Genomic DNA, 13,291 nt, shown 5'->3' with positions numbered 1-13,291 from the left:
ACTGAGCTCTGATGAACAACAGCACGTCATTCTGGAGTTAACTTCCAAATGCCATTTTTGCTTGTTACCACTGTACTGGAATCATTCTTTTAAAAAAAAAAAAAAAATGAGGTCCTAAATAACACAAGCCCTTGTGATAGGTGATTGTGATTTAAAAGATTTATTTGGTCTTCATCCCCGGTTCCAGAACAGCTTCTAAGACCCTTGGGATTTCCTGGATAAGTGTAAGAGAAGTGTCATATTATTCATAACGAGCCCTTTTCAACCATACCTGAGTTTATGCTAATGAATGAATGGGGTGTGGGGGGCAAAATATATATTCAGGATGGTGCCTGGTTGCCAGAGGAACCAACTATGTGATTAGAGGGTTGGAACTTTGAGCCCCACTTCCCAACCTCTAGGGTGGGGTAAAGAGCTGAAGGTTAATTATCAATGGCCAATGGTTTAACCAATCATGCGTACATAATGGAACCACCATAAAAACCCTTAATCAATGAGGTATGGAGAATCTGGAGTTGGTCCTGGGAAAGTGGGATACCCAAAGAGGTCCTGGAAGGTCTGAGAGACTTCCCCCTTACCTTGCTCTATGCAAGTGGTCTGGGCTAACTCCCTCTAGTTACGGAGTTATGGTTGAATTGAATAGGAGGATACTTAGTTGGTTTCTAGAGACACGGGGGGGGGGGGGGGGGGGGGAACCCCATGCATTTGGTATCAGAAATGTTATGAGTAAAAATAGTTGCACCACTTTCAGAGATAAATCATACATCCTACTAAAGTCAGTAGTAGATCAATAATGCTCTGGGGCCCCTGTTCACCGAACATACCTGAAAAACAGTTGAAAAGGGGCTGCATGGTCCAGTCTGGCCTCCTCTCTGCTCTCAACTTTACTCTCTGCACTCCAGCCACAGTGATCTCCTATGGTTTGGCCCATACCACGCCACAGGGTCTTTGCATGTGTTTTCCTCCCTCCTCCAACATGCCCTCCATTCTAGTCACAGAATTACCTCTGCCCCAGAGACTTTAGATTCAAGATTGTAGACCTGTGTTAGCCACATTCACTGGCCCCTCACTTCATTCCTCACTTACCTCAAACTGGTCTGCCCTTTCTGGGTGGTCTTGTAATTCCATATTTTGGAAGGAAGCTGCAGTCTGTTGAAATAAATTCTTCAAAGAAATTATCTCTTTTGTGAAAGAATGTCTTTCTTGGATTTCATTCTCCATCAATTCCTTATTTTCTTGAGCTTTCTGAAAAAGCCTAACATATAACATCAAAATAAAATTGTTTCTCTGCTCTCTTATGAGATAGTTTTATTTCAACAATTAACACAGTGTCTGCATAGCTCACAAAAGATTTTTTCCTGAACATAAAGTACCATTTTTCAGTGGTTTATATACTACATATATAAACAAATGCCAAATTCTATCACACAATCAAAAACCTCTCCAAACTCCCATCTCAAAATATCCTCTTTTCACACATTACATTCCAATTGCTATCTCCATCCTACTTTTCTCCATGTGATCCTTGAATTCAACTGAATATGATGTAGAGGTAAGAATGGATTCATGGGTGGGCTTTTGGGGATAGATGACTGGATTAACTTCTTTTATCTCAGCTGACCCCATTTGCCGTGAATGTAGCCACCTTATTAGTACAGGAGTTTACAATCTCTCCTGAGAGCTATTTGGTATTCCCAGCCGTAAATATATCCTGTGACCCAATGATTCTAATTCTTGGCGTCTTTCTCAAAGAATTAATCACAGATGCAGAAAGAGACTCTAGTATAATTACATTTACTACAATGTTTTTATAAAAGTAAAAAAAAATTATGTATAATTTAAAGGTTCTATATTAGGCCTTTGGTTAAAGAAATTATGGCATAGACACGTGAAATATTACATAGTTATGTTTTAAGGAACATTTAATGGCATAGGCAAATTAACATGATATGCTGATAAGTGATTTAGCAGACAACAAAACAGTACAGTATTATCAGAATTCGTTTAAAAATACAATCAGTAGCAATCAGTAGAAAAGATTAGGAGTGATTGGCAGTGATTATTGTTGAATGGTAAAATAAAGGGGAAGATTTATATTAATTTTTATAATTTTCCACATTCCCTGAACTTCCTAATATATATTCCTTTTTTTCCCCTAATATATATTTCTAATATATATTACTAAAATAGAAAAACAGCAGACATTAAGAAAAAAATTCAAAGGATATTCACCCTCAATAATACCAGGATGGAAAACATGTGTTTGCTTTTAATGTTATTAATCTTTTTCATCTCTGCTCCTTTTTCTGAGCATAGTTGACACACAATATTACATTTGTTTCTGGTGTATAATCTAGTGATTTGACAGGCTTATACATTATTCTATGCTCGGCACAAGTATAGCTACCATCTGTCCCATTACATCGCTATTATAATTGACTATATTCCTTATGCTCTGCTTTTTCATTCCCGTGACTAATTCATTCCATAAATAAAGGCCCACTCCCCTTCACCCATTTTGCCCATCCCCTTACCTCCCTCCTCTCCAGTTCTGCTTTTTGTTTGTTAATTCACTTTTTTAAGATCCAGTTTAGGAGTGGAATCATATGGTATTTGTCTTTCTCAGACTGACTCATTTCACTTAGTAGAATATCCTCTAGGTTCATCTATGTTATCTCAAATGGCATGATCTCATCCTTTTATGGATACATAATATTCCATTGGATACATATACAATATTTTCCTTATCCTTTTGTCTATTAATGGACACTGGAGTTGCTTCCATGTCTTGGCTATTGTAAATAATACTGCAATAAACATAGAGGTGCATGTGTCTTTCAAGGGAGTGTTTTCATTTTCCCCGGGGAAATACTTAACAGTGGAATTATCAGATCGTATGATATCTCTATTTTTAATTTTGTGAGGAAACTCCATACTATATTCCACAGTGATGTACCATTCCAACCCTTTTTATACTTTTCTGTGTTAAACCAATTCTATCATATCATTGGTCATTATGCTATATTTTTATATTTTCAAAATTCAGTATTTTCTAAATTTTAAGCCTGAGTTGTCAGGCATGTTTTCTTAACAGTTTTTCATAAGTCTTACTTGTTGCATCGTTTCTGCATTGATGTAATCTCTTGAAATGTTGGAATAGTTTCCACAGCTTCTAAGCTTTTGGGAGCATTTTGGAGACTTCTCATGCGCTGAAAGAGTAAGGTCAGTAACAACTGCTGCTTCTCCACATTTTCTTGGTAACGGCATAAACAGTCTTGCAGGTCACAGAGCTCCTCCGTGGTGGCTGCCTCTTTTGTTTTTGAAATTTCAGGGAGATCTTCTTGAAGATTATCTAAAATAATTGCTTCTCGTTCAATCTAATTCAATAAACAAAAAAACAGAACTCAAATAACTAAAAGGTACTTCGACCATCTCAGGAGCTGAAACACACCTTTGGCAATCATAATTTTTGTATACTGGCTCCTCAAAGGGTTCCTAATGCCATATCTTCGCTCAAAGTAGTATCTGTCTTCTTCTAGCGGGAATATTATTCCTCCCCTATTGGAATCCCAGAATTCCCAGCTACTGATCATGTAGATATGTGATTAAAATGAAATGTTGCTGTTGTGAGCAGAAATACTGTTGAATATTTTCATAAATAATTTCTCTCTTCTTCAGATTTCAGTTGCAGAAAGCAGTTATTTCTCTTGAAATATCTATAGGGTCACTAGAATGAGCTCCACCAAATTGCAACTACTATACAAGAATTTGGGCAACAAGTGGATAATTTTTCTACAAGTGTCTTCTTTCACATCCTATTCCTATATACTCAAAAAAGGAAGTCCAGTACTTCCTCGTTACCCTAACACCTACACCAAAGGGAAAGTAGTCCTAACCAATCAAGTATTTGTCAACATGGAGACATGCAGAACCCAGAAATACATAACATCGCATATTTGCAAAATGGAGTTCTATCACTCTTGAACTCAGAATGAAGACAGAGACAATCAGATCCCTCTAATGCACCTCTTCAAACCCTGTGGCCCTCACATCAGCTGCACCAACATTTGCCACATTCTGCCCTGGCACTGTCAACTCTTGTGCTCTAATGTTCAAACTGAGTCAGGCATCTTGCAATCTTGACTTTGCGGAATATCACACCAGTCAGCTACAGTTATATGATAGTAATCGAAATGGTAAATGAAAACCTGGATTCCAAAGGGTATAAAATAAAGTCTATGAACATTTAGGAATTCCAGCATAAATAAGGTTTCCAGGAGCTCAGTGGTCTAGGGCTTTCCAGAATTCCATAGACGTAAAGACCAAGTAGTTCAATCCTGTATCTCTTCTATTAAGAAAGAGGCCCAGCTCTGGATGTGCCCTTTGGGATTCTGGAGGCAGTATATGCTCTACTTGAGAACATTGCTCAGATCCATTTATCAGAATGCTGCCAATCTTGAGGGAGGTCTGGAGAAAAAGAGACATTGCAGCAGGGTCAGGCTTTGGTATAAGCTGCCCTGCCACTTGGGCCATATGATCCAGCTGAGTCCCTGGTCACTAGGATAGAGTATAAGTGTAGATGGCCCCTCTCCAAAAGACCTAGTTACGGAACTTATGCTTTCCATTATCTCACACCTAAATTCAGTTGGATTAGAAGTGCTAGTTCTTAGGCAAGCAGCTACAATTCCACCAGGGAATGATACAAAAGGTTTCCACTGGGTTGTTTCGCAACCTCCCTGCCAGAGAACCAGCAAGCAAAGAAAGGAATTGCTGTATTGTTAGAGACAACTGTACATCTAGGGTTTCTAATATACATCAAGTTGAAAGCAGTATGTCCATAACTTAATGGAGCATCTCTTGGTGTTTCCAAACCAGTGATAACCATAAAAGAGCAACTAGAGCAACCATGACCCATGAGTAAAACAACTAAAGCTTCTGACCATTCTTGTTCCAGTTCTCCTCATCCCCTACCCATTTCCTGAGATCTCTTTCCAAAATAAACCACCTGCCTGCAAGCCCCATCTGGCTCTCTGCTGCATGATGTAAGGTGGTTAGTGATTAAGGAGGAGAACACAAGGAGGGAGGGGGAAACAATTTTTATTAGGATAATAATTTTACTCAAAAGCCAGACAATACTTCTACTTGCAACAGATAATCAAACTGTCATACATAACATCCAATCCAACATAACTCAGCAATTAAGAGAAATGAACTATTGATACAAGCAGCAATATGCATGCATTTCCCATGCATTAAACTTAGTGATAAGATGTCGAACTCAAAAGGCACAAACTGTTCCAAGTCCATGTATATGACATTCTAGAAATGGCAAGACAGATTAATAGTTGCCAGGGGCTGGAGGTGATAGAAGGGACAGATTTCAGAGGGGCACAAGGGAACTTTTTGGGGTGATGAAAATGATCTAAATCTTCATTTAGATTCATTGGTGATCATGTGACTGTGTTTATCAAAACTTAGCAAACTTCATGCTAAAAAGGATGAAGACAGTTCTCAAATCAGAAAATATTTACCACCAAAATTATGCATTCACTCTTCCATCTAGAAAAGGCTCTGCAGCTCCTGAGTGACTTCCTTTAGATACAGAATTCTAATAATATTGGTTATAAAACTTTTAGATTCATAGTCGATTATAAAGTAGTCTAGAAAGGGAGAAGGAGCCATAGTTGCACCATAAGTAAACAGAGTGAAGGGGACTGAAAAACCTATAACCAGCAGAATTAGGAACTAGCAAAAGTCCTTTGGACTTTTGGTACATGGGGAAGAACCTAGCCTTATACCTCCAATTATCTTTGAATTTTCTCTAGCACATTACAGTCACTGAAACAAAAATGATGACTCTGAATAGGCAGATATGAACAATTAAATCAAGCAGATTCTGACTAAGAAAAAAAAAAACCAGGAAGGTAAAATTTTAGAGGGGGAAAAAGTAAAATTTTAATTTATATTTTAATTTACAAATTTAAACACAACATCTAAGTTTTTGAAAATCTACTTATACAAAACCTTTATCCCATAAAGATACCAGATTATTATATTACTATCCATGTCTTTAAAAAAGAAATTCATTCTGTCACATACAAAAGCACCAACCATGCTAATTGAATCTTGCATATACAGGTGTTTAGATGATATAATTTTTAAGTGGATACACGCTATTTTAAAATCCTACATCAATTTGGTGTGTACGTAAATATCATTTAAGTTGATAGCTTTGTCATTAATAACACTGGAGTGGGCGCCTGGGTGGCTCACATGGTTAAGCATCTGCCTTCTGCTCAGGTCATGATCTCCAGGTCCCAAGATCAAGCCCCATGTTGGAAGTCTGCTTCTCTCTCTCTGCCTCTCCCCCTGTTGTGCTCTCTCTCTCTCTCTCTCTCAGATGAATAAATACATCTTAAAAAATAAATAAATAAATAAATAAACAAATAAATAAATACATACATACATACATACATCAGAGTGTAAGTTTAACTTCTCTTAAAAGACTACTCGTGAATTTGGGCAAGTTAATCTCACTGTGTCTCACTTTCCTCACCTACAATATAAGGATAAAAGTATCTAGCTCATAGGACTCTGGTGAGGATAAATGATCATACACATAAAATGCTTAGAATTTTGCCCAACACATGCTCCACACCCGCCCACTGTTAAAGTAGCTGTTACTGTTATTACACGAGGGCATGTTTTGTTTGTGCTACTCTTTGAAAAACACATTCTGCTAGTAGATATTGTCAAATGAGTCTATGAATAATTACAAAGTTCTAAGTGAATGGCGTCTGAATTAACCAAATATAATTGCAAATGGGTATACAGCAATAGAGAGACAATGTAGTAAAATAGAACAAAAGCTTAGAATTAGCCTAGACCTGGGTTTGAAGAAGAGCTGTCCTTGAAGAAATGTTCATTACCTGCCCACTAAGCACAAGGGCCCGGTCAGATTCTTTTTTTTTTTTTTTAAGATTTTATTTATTTATTTATTTATTTATTTATTTATGTACACACAGAGAGACAGAGAGCACAAGCAGGGGAAGTGGCAGGCAGGAAGTTCACTTAATCCAACCTAATGAAGCCTATATCCTTTCAATACTGATGGAAACACCATGGGCACATACTGAGGCCATAATTTGCAGTTCAGATCATGTTGATTTGAGCAGACATGGCAAGAACGAGAACCCTGGCCAGATTTTCTCCCATGGCTCCAGGAGAGCTGCTGGTGACCCATCTTGCTCTCTCAGATACAATGGGGCAAAAAGCAAGAACAGCAAGTTTAAAGCAGAAAAAAATATGCTATGCTAAACATTTATATTTCAAAACTTGTGACCTACCTCCAATCAAGTATTGATTCACTGTATTTCTCTCTTAAGTAAATTTAGCAGGAATTTTGACTTGAATAAGAGAGAAGGGTTTTCATTAATGTCCCAATTTGTACTTCATTTATACCTGATCCTTTAGAAAGATTAACAAACACCCTAAGATAATTTTATACTATTTAAAATTTTCTTTTTAAATATATGTGATGGCCTAAGTCCTGAACCATGCTTAAATTAACATCTCTGATTAATATATACTATGAAGGTTTTCTTTAAGAGAGTCTTCACAAAGAGCATCAAACATATTTTTAAGTCCATAGTTAACAATTAATTGAAGTTAATTTCTATAGTTAACCATTGCAGTTAACTTCGAAATTAGTTTGTAATTATGACTATTACTTAATTCTAACCTTTAGTGTTATATAGTCATTTTTAAGAGGGGTTAACTCAGATGCACAATAAAGAATTTAAAGCTCAAATGAGCAAGTACTTATTTATAAGTATTACCTGATACCAAAAAAAAAAGGCACTATTAGGAAAGAATTTGAATCATTTCTTGGGGATTATTTTGCTAGGACCTGACCTCTACAAACATTTTTGTATTAGGTATATATGATAAAAAAAAAAATGGTACTACCGGTTGAGGACTTGTTTTACATAAAAACAAAGCGAAAGTAATAAAACAATTTAAATGACATTCGCTAGGAAACTGGCTTGATCCTTAAAAACAAAGCACTTACTTCTTCACTGACAAATTTCCACTCCTGCTTCAGCTCTTCACACCACAGCTCCCATTCTTTAGCAGCCTCCAACAAACTCAACCATTTGTCCCACAGAGCCAGTGTAGTTCTGAGCAAACACCTGTCATCACTGTCTGTGCACATGGGTCTCAGGTGTCTGAGGACCTGACGTAGTTCCATGAACTCTTCTTTGGTTGATAAAAGATTTGAACCCAAGGTCTTAGGAAAGAAAAGGAAAAGTAAGAATATAATGTCTATTAATTTTTCTGAAACTTATGAACTTCTTAAAATTTGGAACTATTGATGATTTTACAACATCTATAAGTATTAAATAATCTATATTCTAGACCTTTTGAAAGCCAATTTGAAACAGTTAAGAATTAACTATGTATTATTTTGTTGCACATTAGTTTGGAACCATGGTGACAAAAATGACCCATAAACCAATTCTTCCAAGTAAGAAAGTATAAACATTCTAAAAGTCCCATTGTTATTTTAAACTTGAATCTCATTATTTTTACTAGTTTGTTAATTTGCATAAGGCTTATCAACCACCAATGCATTATTTAGGGGTTTTGTGTTTGTTTGTTTGGGGATAGATGTTAGGCACAGATGATTTCCAACGGCTTCATTCAAATTCTAATAACATAATACCATAGATTCTAACAGATGAAAATAAGCCAAAACAAAAATTACAGAGTAAGAATAAGAAGTAGCCAGAGTTTAAACTTATGATAGTTGCTTTAAATTCTCTGTCATTGACCCAGCAACATCCAACAAAATAACATAAAAAGTGACACTTTAGAAATAGCGATCCCTGGGGCAACTGAGTGGCTGAGTTGGTTGAGCATCGCACTCTTATTTCCGCCCAGGTCTTGATCTGAGATCTAGCATGGCGGGTGCTCCGTGGGAGTCTGCTTGAGAGTCTCTCTCTCTCTCCCTCTACTTTCCCAACTGCCTGCTCACGCACACACTCCCTCTAAAGTAAATTAAAAAATCTTAAAAAAAAAAAAAAGAAAGAAAAAGAAAAAGAAGAAGAAAAAGAAAAAGAGAAAGAAAGTGATCCCTAAGAATAGTCCTGTGAACCCAACTGATGAAATCTCTCAGAACCACTGTTTAATGTTTCCCCTTGGTGTTTGGTTTGGGGTATTTTCTTCAGTGTATAACTCACATGGAAGATTTCTATGGTCACAACAGAGCCACATTCCCTGCTGCCACTACCTGCTCTTCCTATCAATATTCTACATAGTCTTACTGAAGATTTGCAAATTACTATTACCTTGCTCTGTTCCACGCGCTCTAAAGCTTCTTTGTAAGATACTGGCAACGGAAACATGGACTGCCCAAGAACTGTCTCCATTTGGCTTAAGTTAGTGCAAACTTTCTCCTTAATTTTTCTATAGCATTTGTAATTCTCAAGACACCTAGGAAATACAGGGGAAAAAAAGTGGTATTAAATTTTATTTGGTACAATAAATTTTGGACTTCCCAGAATGAATTCTACATACTTAATAAAAAAAAGTAGAATGTAATTCTCTTTTTGCTATTCAATGTTTTTCACCCAATTTTTATTGACTCTCTCCTCCTCACAGGGACCTGTATAAGGCTTTTAATGCAAACTTAACAGGTAGATAAGACTTCTCAAAACAGCTAAACTGTAAAAACTGCATTCTTTAACACTGCTAATAAAGTATAAATTCTTCATAAAATTCTGAATGACAATTCTTGTAGAAAACCACTTGGTCTTAAAAATGCTCATTTCTTTTGAACCATTAATTCAACTTCCACAATTTATCTTAAGGAATTAATTCTCACAGTAGAAATTTATCCTAAATTTGGTAAAACCTTCTGCATAATAAAATCTTTTTACTCATTAAACTATTAATTAAATTGGAACATACTTTATATGTAACAAAAGATATGGTTCAGTAAATTACAAAGATCCATTTTATAAAATATTTTATAGCAAATACAATTACTTTTAGGAAGTTTTGCACAATAAGGGAAAGAGAACATGTTATACAGTCACAGGAAAGCAGCAGCATATTTTTATAGAGCATAATGTGAGATATTAAAAAACTATTCATTTACTATGAATAAAATTGTATGTAAAAAACTGGTAGCCTAAATCCCTCACTGAAAACAATTAAAACTCAGTATCAAATATATATTTTTTAAATTATTAAAATATAATAATAAACTGGAAAGGAATTCAGGTATATTCACAGGCCCCAAACTATATGAAAGTGGAAATATAAGAGAAATAAGCTGAGACCTAGGGACAGTTTTTCACTTTGATGGCATTTGCTAAGTTTTAGTTTTATTAACCTTTCCCTGGAATGCTGGAGGACAGAAGATAAACCATCATTCCAGGATAGGTATTTAATAGGAAACCCTCTCTGTAAAGATATTTGTAACTTATGTAATAAAAGACTAGCTTCCAATATATAGCATAAATACCTACAAATCAATAAAAAAAAAAAAGGATGAGCAACCCAATAAAAATTGGGCAATGGCTTGAACAGGCATTTTTCAGAAGATGAAATATGAAAGACCAAGAAATACTCAAAAAAGAAGCTCAAATATATTAATAATAATAGAGATGCAAATTAGAACCACAATGAAATATCACTTCTCAACCATCAGACTGGCAAAAATTAAATCTCTCTTGGGACACCTGAGTGGCTCAGTTTGGTTAAGCCTCTGACTTCAACTCAGGTAGTGATCCTAGGGTCCTGGAATGGAGTCTGCTTGTCCTTCTGCCCTTCTCTTAACTCATGCTCTCTTTATCTCTCTCTAATAAATAAAATCTTAAAAAAAAATTAAATCTCCCAACATCAAGTATTGGTGAGGATATGAAATAGTTGGAACATGGAATGTTATTGGAACAATTGTCTGAATAGAAGTTGGGATGCCTGGGTGGCTCAGAGGTTGAGCGTCTATCTTCAGCTCAGGGCGTGATCCCTACTCTGGGGACTGAGTCCCCCATCAGGCTCCCTGCAAGGAGCCTGCTTCTCCCTCTGCCTATGTCTCTGCTTCTGTCTGCATGTCTCTCATGCATAAATAAATAATATATTTAAAAAGAATAAATAAATAAGTAAAATCATTTGGCATTTAAAATGTAAGGTGTGCAAACTTTTTCACCCAATAATCATAATCCTTGGTATATAGTCCAGGGAAGCTCTTACATTTAAAAATGTTCCCTTTGGCCCTATTTGTAAGTACAAAGACTAGAAAAACCTAAATGTCTATCAATGGCTGGCTGACTGAATTTTGCTATAGATAAGAACATGAATAAACTTCAGCATCATAATGATGAATTTGAAAAAAAATGAAGTGACAGATGAATACATACACATGAAAATGTGCCACACACACACACACACACACACACACACACAGTAAAAATGTTTTAAAAAGGAAGAAAATGGTAAATAAACAATTGGGCATAATGGTTAATTCTGAGAAGAGGAAAGGACCACACAAGAAAATGCAAGTCATGATGTTTACCTTTGAACTTCTGGGTACAAAGTTGTTTGTTTTATCATTAGTCTTTTATATCACATGCAGACTTTTATAAACATTCTGTTGTATGGGCTCAATATCAAAAACAAAAAAAAGGTAAAATATACAATAAAACATTCGCTATGGTTTTCTATAGGTAATGATTTTTCAACTTCTCCAGACTTTTGAAATTATTTCTATGTGTCAATGTTAATTATAAAGAAAAATAAATCTTAATTTTGTTCTTAAAGCATTACCTTTAGAAAGAAGTACGTACCTTTCTATTTCACTTTTCTTTACTTTGGCTGCCTCCCTCATGGCTGAGTCCTTAGAAACTAATTCCTGTAAAGTATACTGGAGTTGTTGTTTGGCTTCAGGGCTGGATATAGTTCCCAGTTTCTCAGTGAGGTCCTGGATGTCTGCCATTGTGGATTGTAATTCCTCTTGTTTCCAGTAAGACATCTCCAGTGGTTCTTCTGGATTATCAAGGTCTACTTTATGGGATGCAACAATGGCTTCGCAGGCAGTAAAGATCCCCATTGCCCTGGTGACTGCCTCGTTATAGCGTGTCATACTTTCATAAGCATCATTCAAGACATCCTGGTGAATAGAAGAGTAAACGTTGTGACAAAGCTGTCAAACTTTGGGGATTTATATCATTCTTGAATTTTTGTAGTGCATTCATAATATGTCTCAGTCTTAAAAGGGTTAGCATCTTCTACTTTTAGTTTGATAATATTATCCTATATTTAAAGACAAATGACTTTGCATAAAGAAAAATTATTTCCAGATTTGCTAAGAAGTCTACTGTAAATTTAAAAATGCATTTTATGAATCATGTCTGATGAACTCTTCTGTTCTACAACTCTTCTGTTACACTATGAATTAAATAAAATAATTGAATATATTTAATGTATATAACTTTAACCAATATTTGTTGGGAGGGAGGAATTAAAAGAAAACACACAAAATCCCCCCAGATTTTTTGTGGTTTTTAAAAAACTTAATTAATTTTAAATAAGTTCTACACCCAACATAGGACTCAAACTCACAACCCTGAGATCAAGACCTGAGCTAAGATCAAGACTGATCTTAACTGACTAAGCCACCTTGGTGCCCCACCCATCTTGTGTTTTTAAATAAATGGTTCTGCCACTAACTTAAGTTTTGAGTGCATTACTTAATGCCTCCAGACCTTAGTCTTCTTACTGAAATAACAAATAGTTGAAATAAATAACTTTATTTTTATTCTTTTTAAGATTTTATTTATGTATTCATAAGAGACACACAGAGAGAGGCAGAGACACAGGCAGAGGGAGAAGCAGGCTCCATGCAGGGAGCCCGATGCGGGACTCGATCCCGCGTCTCCGGGATCACACCCTGAGCCAAAGGCAGACGCTCAACCGCTGAGCCACCTAGGCTTACAATAAATAATTTTAAAGGTCCCTTCCAGTCCAGTTCTAATCCTATTATTTTGGAGATTTATGTCATTGTTTCTGGAAACTATTAAAATCAAGTAGAGAAGTACTGAATTTACTCAATATTTGTTAAGTACCAATTTAAAGAACATACTAGAATTCATAATATGACTACACTTCCATAGCATTTATACATATCAAAATATTTCAGATATAAAAATATTTCAAATATATTATCTAATAAGTTTGAGTTAAAAAAGGGAGTTAATTTTCCCATTCTATAAATTTTATGCAACAA

General features: G+C 35.7%; 1 protein-coding gene and 1 pseudogene across 8 annotated transcripts in view; both read right to left on the bottom strand.

Annotated features, from left to right (window-relative positions):
• Positions 1 to 13,291, bottom strand: part of SYNE2 (spectrin repeat containing nuclear envelope protein 2) — a 321,249-nt gene that overhangs the window by 128,458 nt on the left and 179,500 nt on the right. For all 8 annotated transcript variants that reach the window (XM_072762565.1, XM_072762566.1, XM_072762568.1 and 5 more), the window contains 5 exons: positions 11,853 to 12,175; positions 9,351 to 9,495; positions 8,072 to 8,290; positions 3,112 to 3,377; positions 1,087 to 1,255 (listed from right to left, as the gene is read on the bottom strand). In XM_072762565.1, the coding sequence (XP_072618666.1) occupies positions 1,087 to 1,255; positions 3,112 to 3,377; positions 8,072 to 8,290; positions 9,351 to 9,495; positions 11,853 to 12,175 (1,122 nt within the window). The remainder of the gene's footprint in view (positions 1 to 1,086; positions 1,256 to 3,111; positions 3,378 to 8,071; positions 8,291 to 9,350; positions 9,496 to 11,852; positions 12,176 to 13,291) is intronic.
• LOC112921348 (small ribosomal subunit protein uS14-like) lies at positions 7,067 to 7,243 on the bottom strand (annotated as a pseudogene).

This window comes from Vulpes vulpes, chromosome 6, assembly GCF_048418805.1.
Source record: "Vulpes vulpes isolate BD-2025 chromosome 6, VulVul3, whole genome shotgun sequence".
In the NCBI taxonomy this organism is placed as follows: Eukaryota; Metazoa; Chordata; class Mammalia; order Carnivora; family Canidae; genus Vulpes; species Vulpes vulpes.
This window is presented reverse-complemented; position numbering and strand designations above follow the sequence as displayed.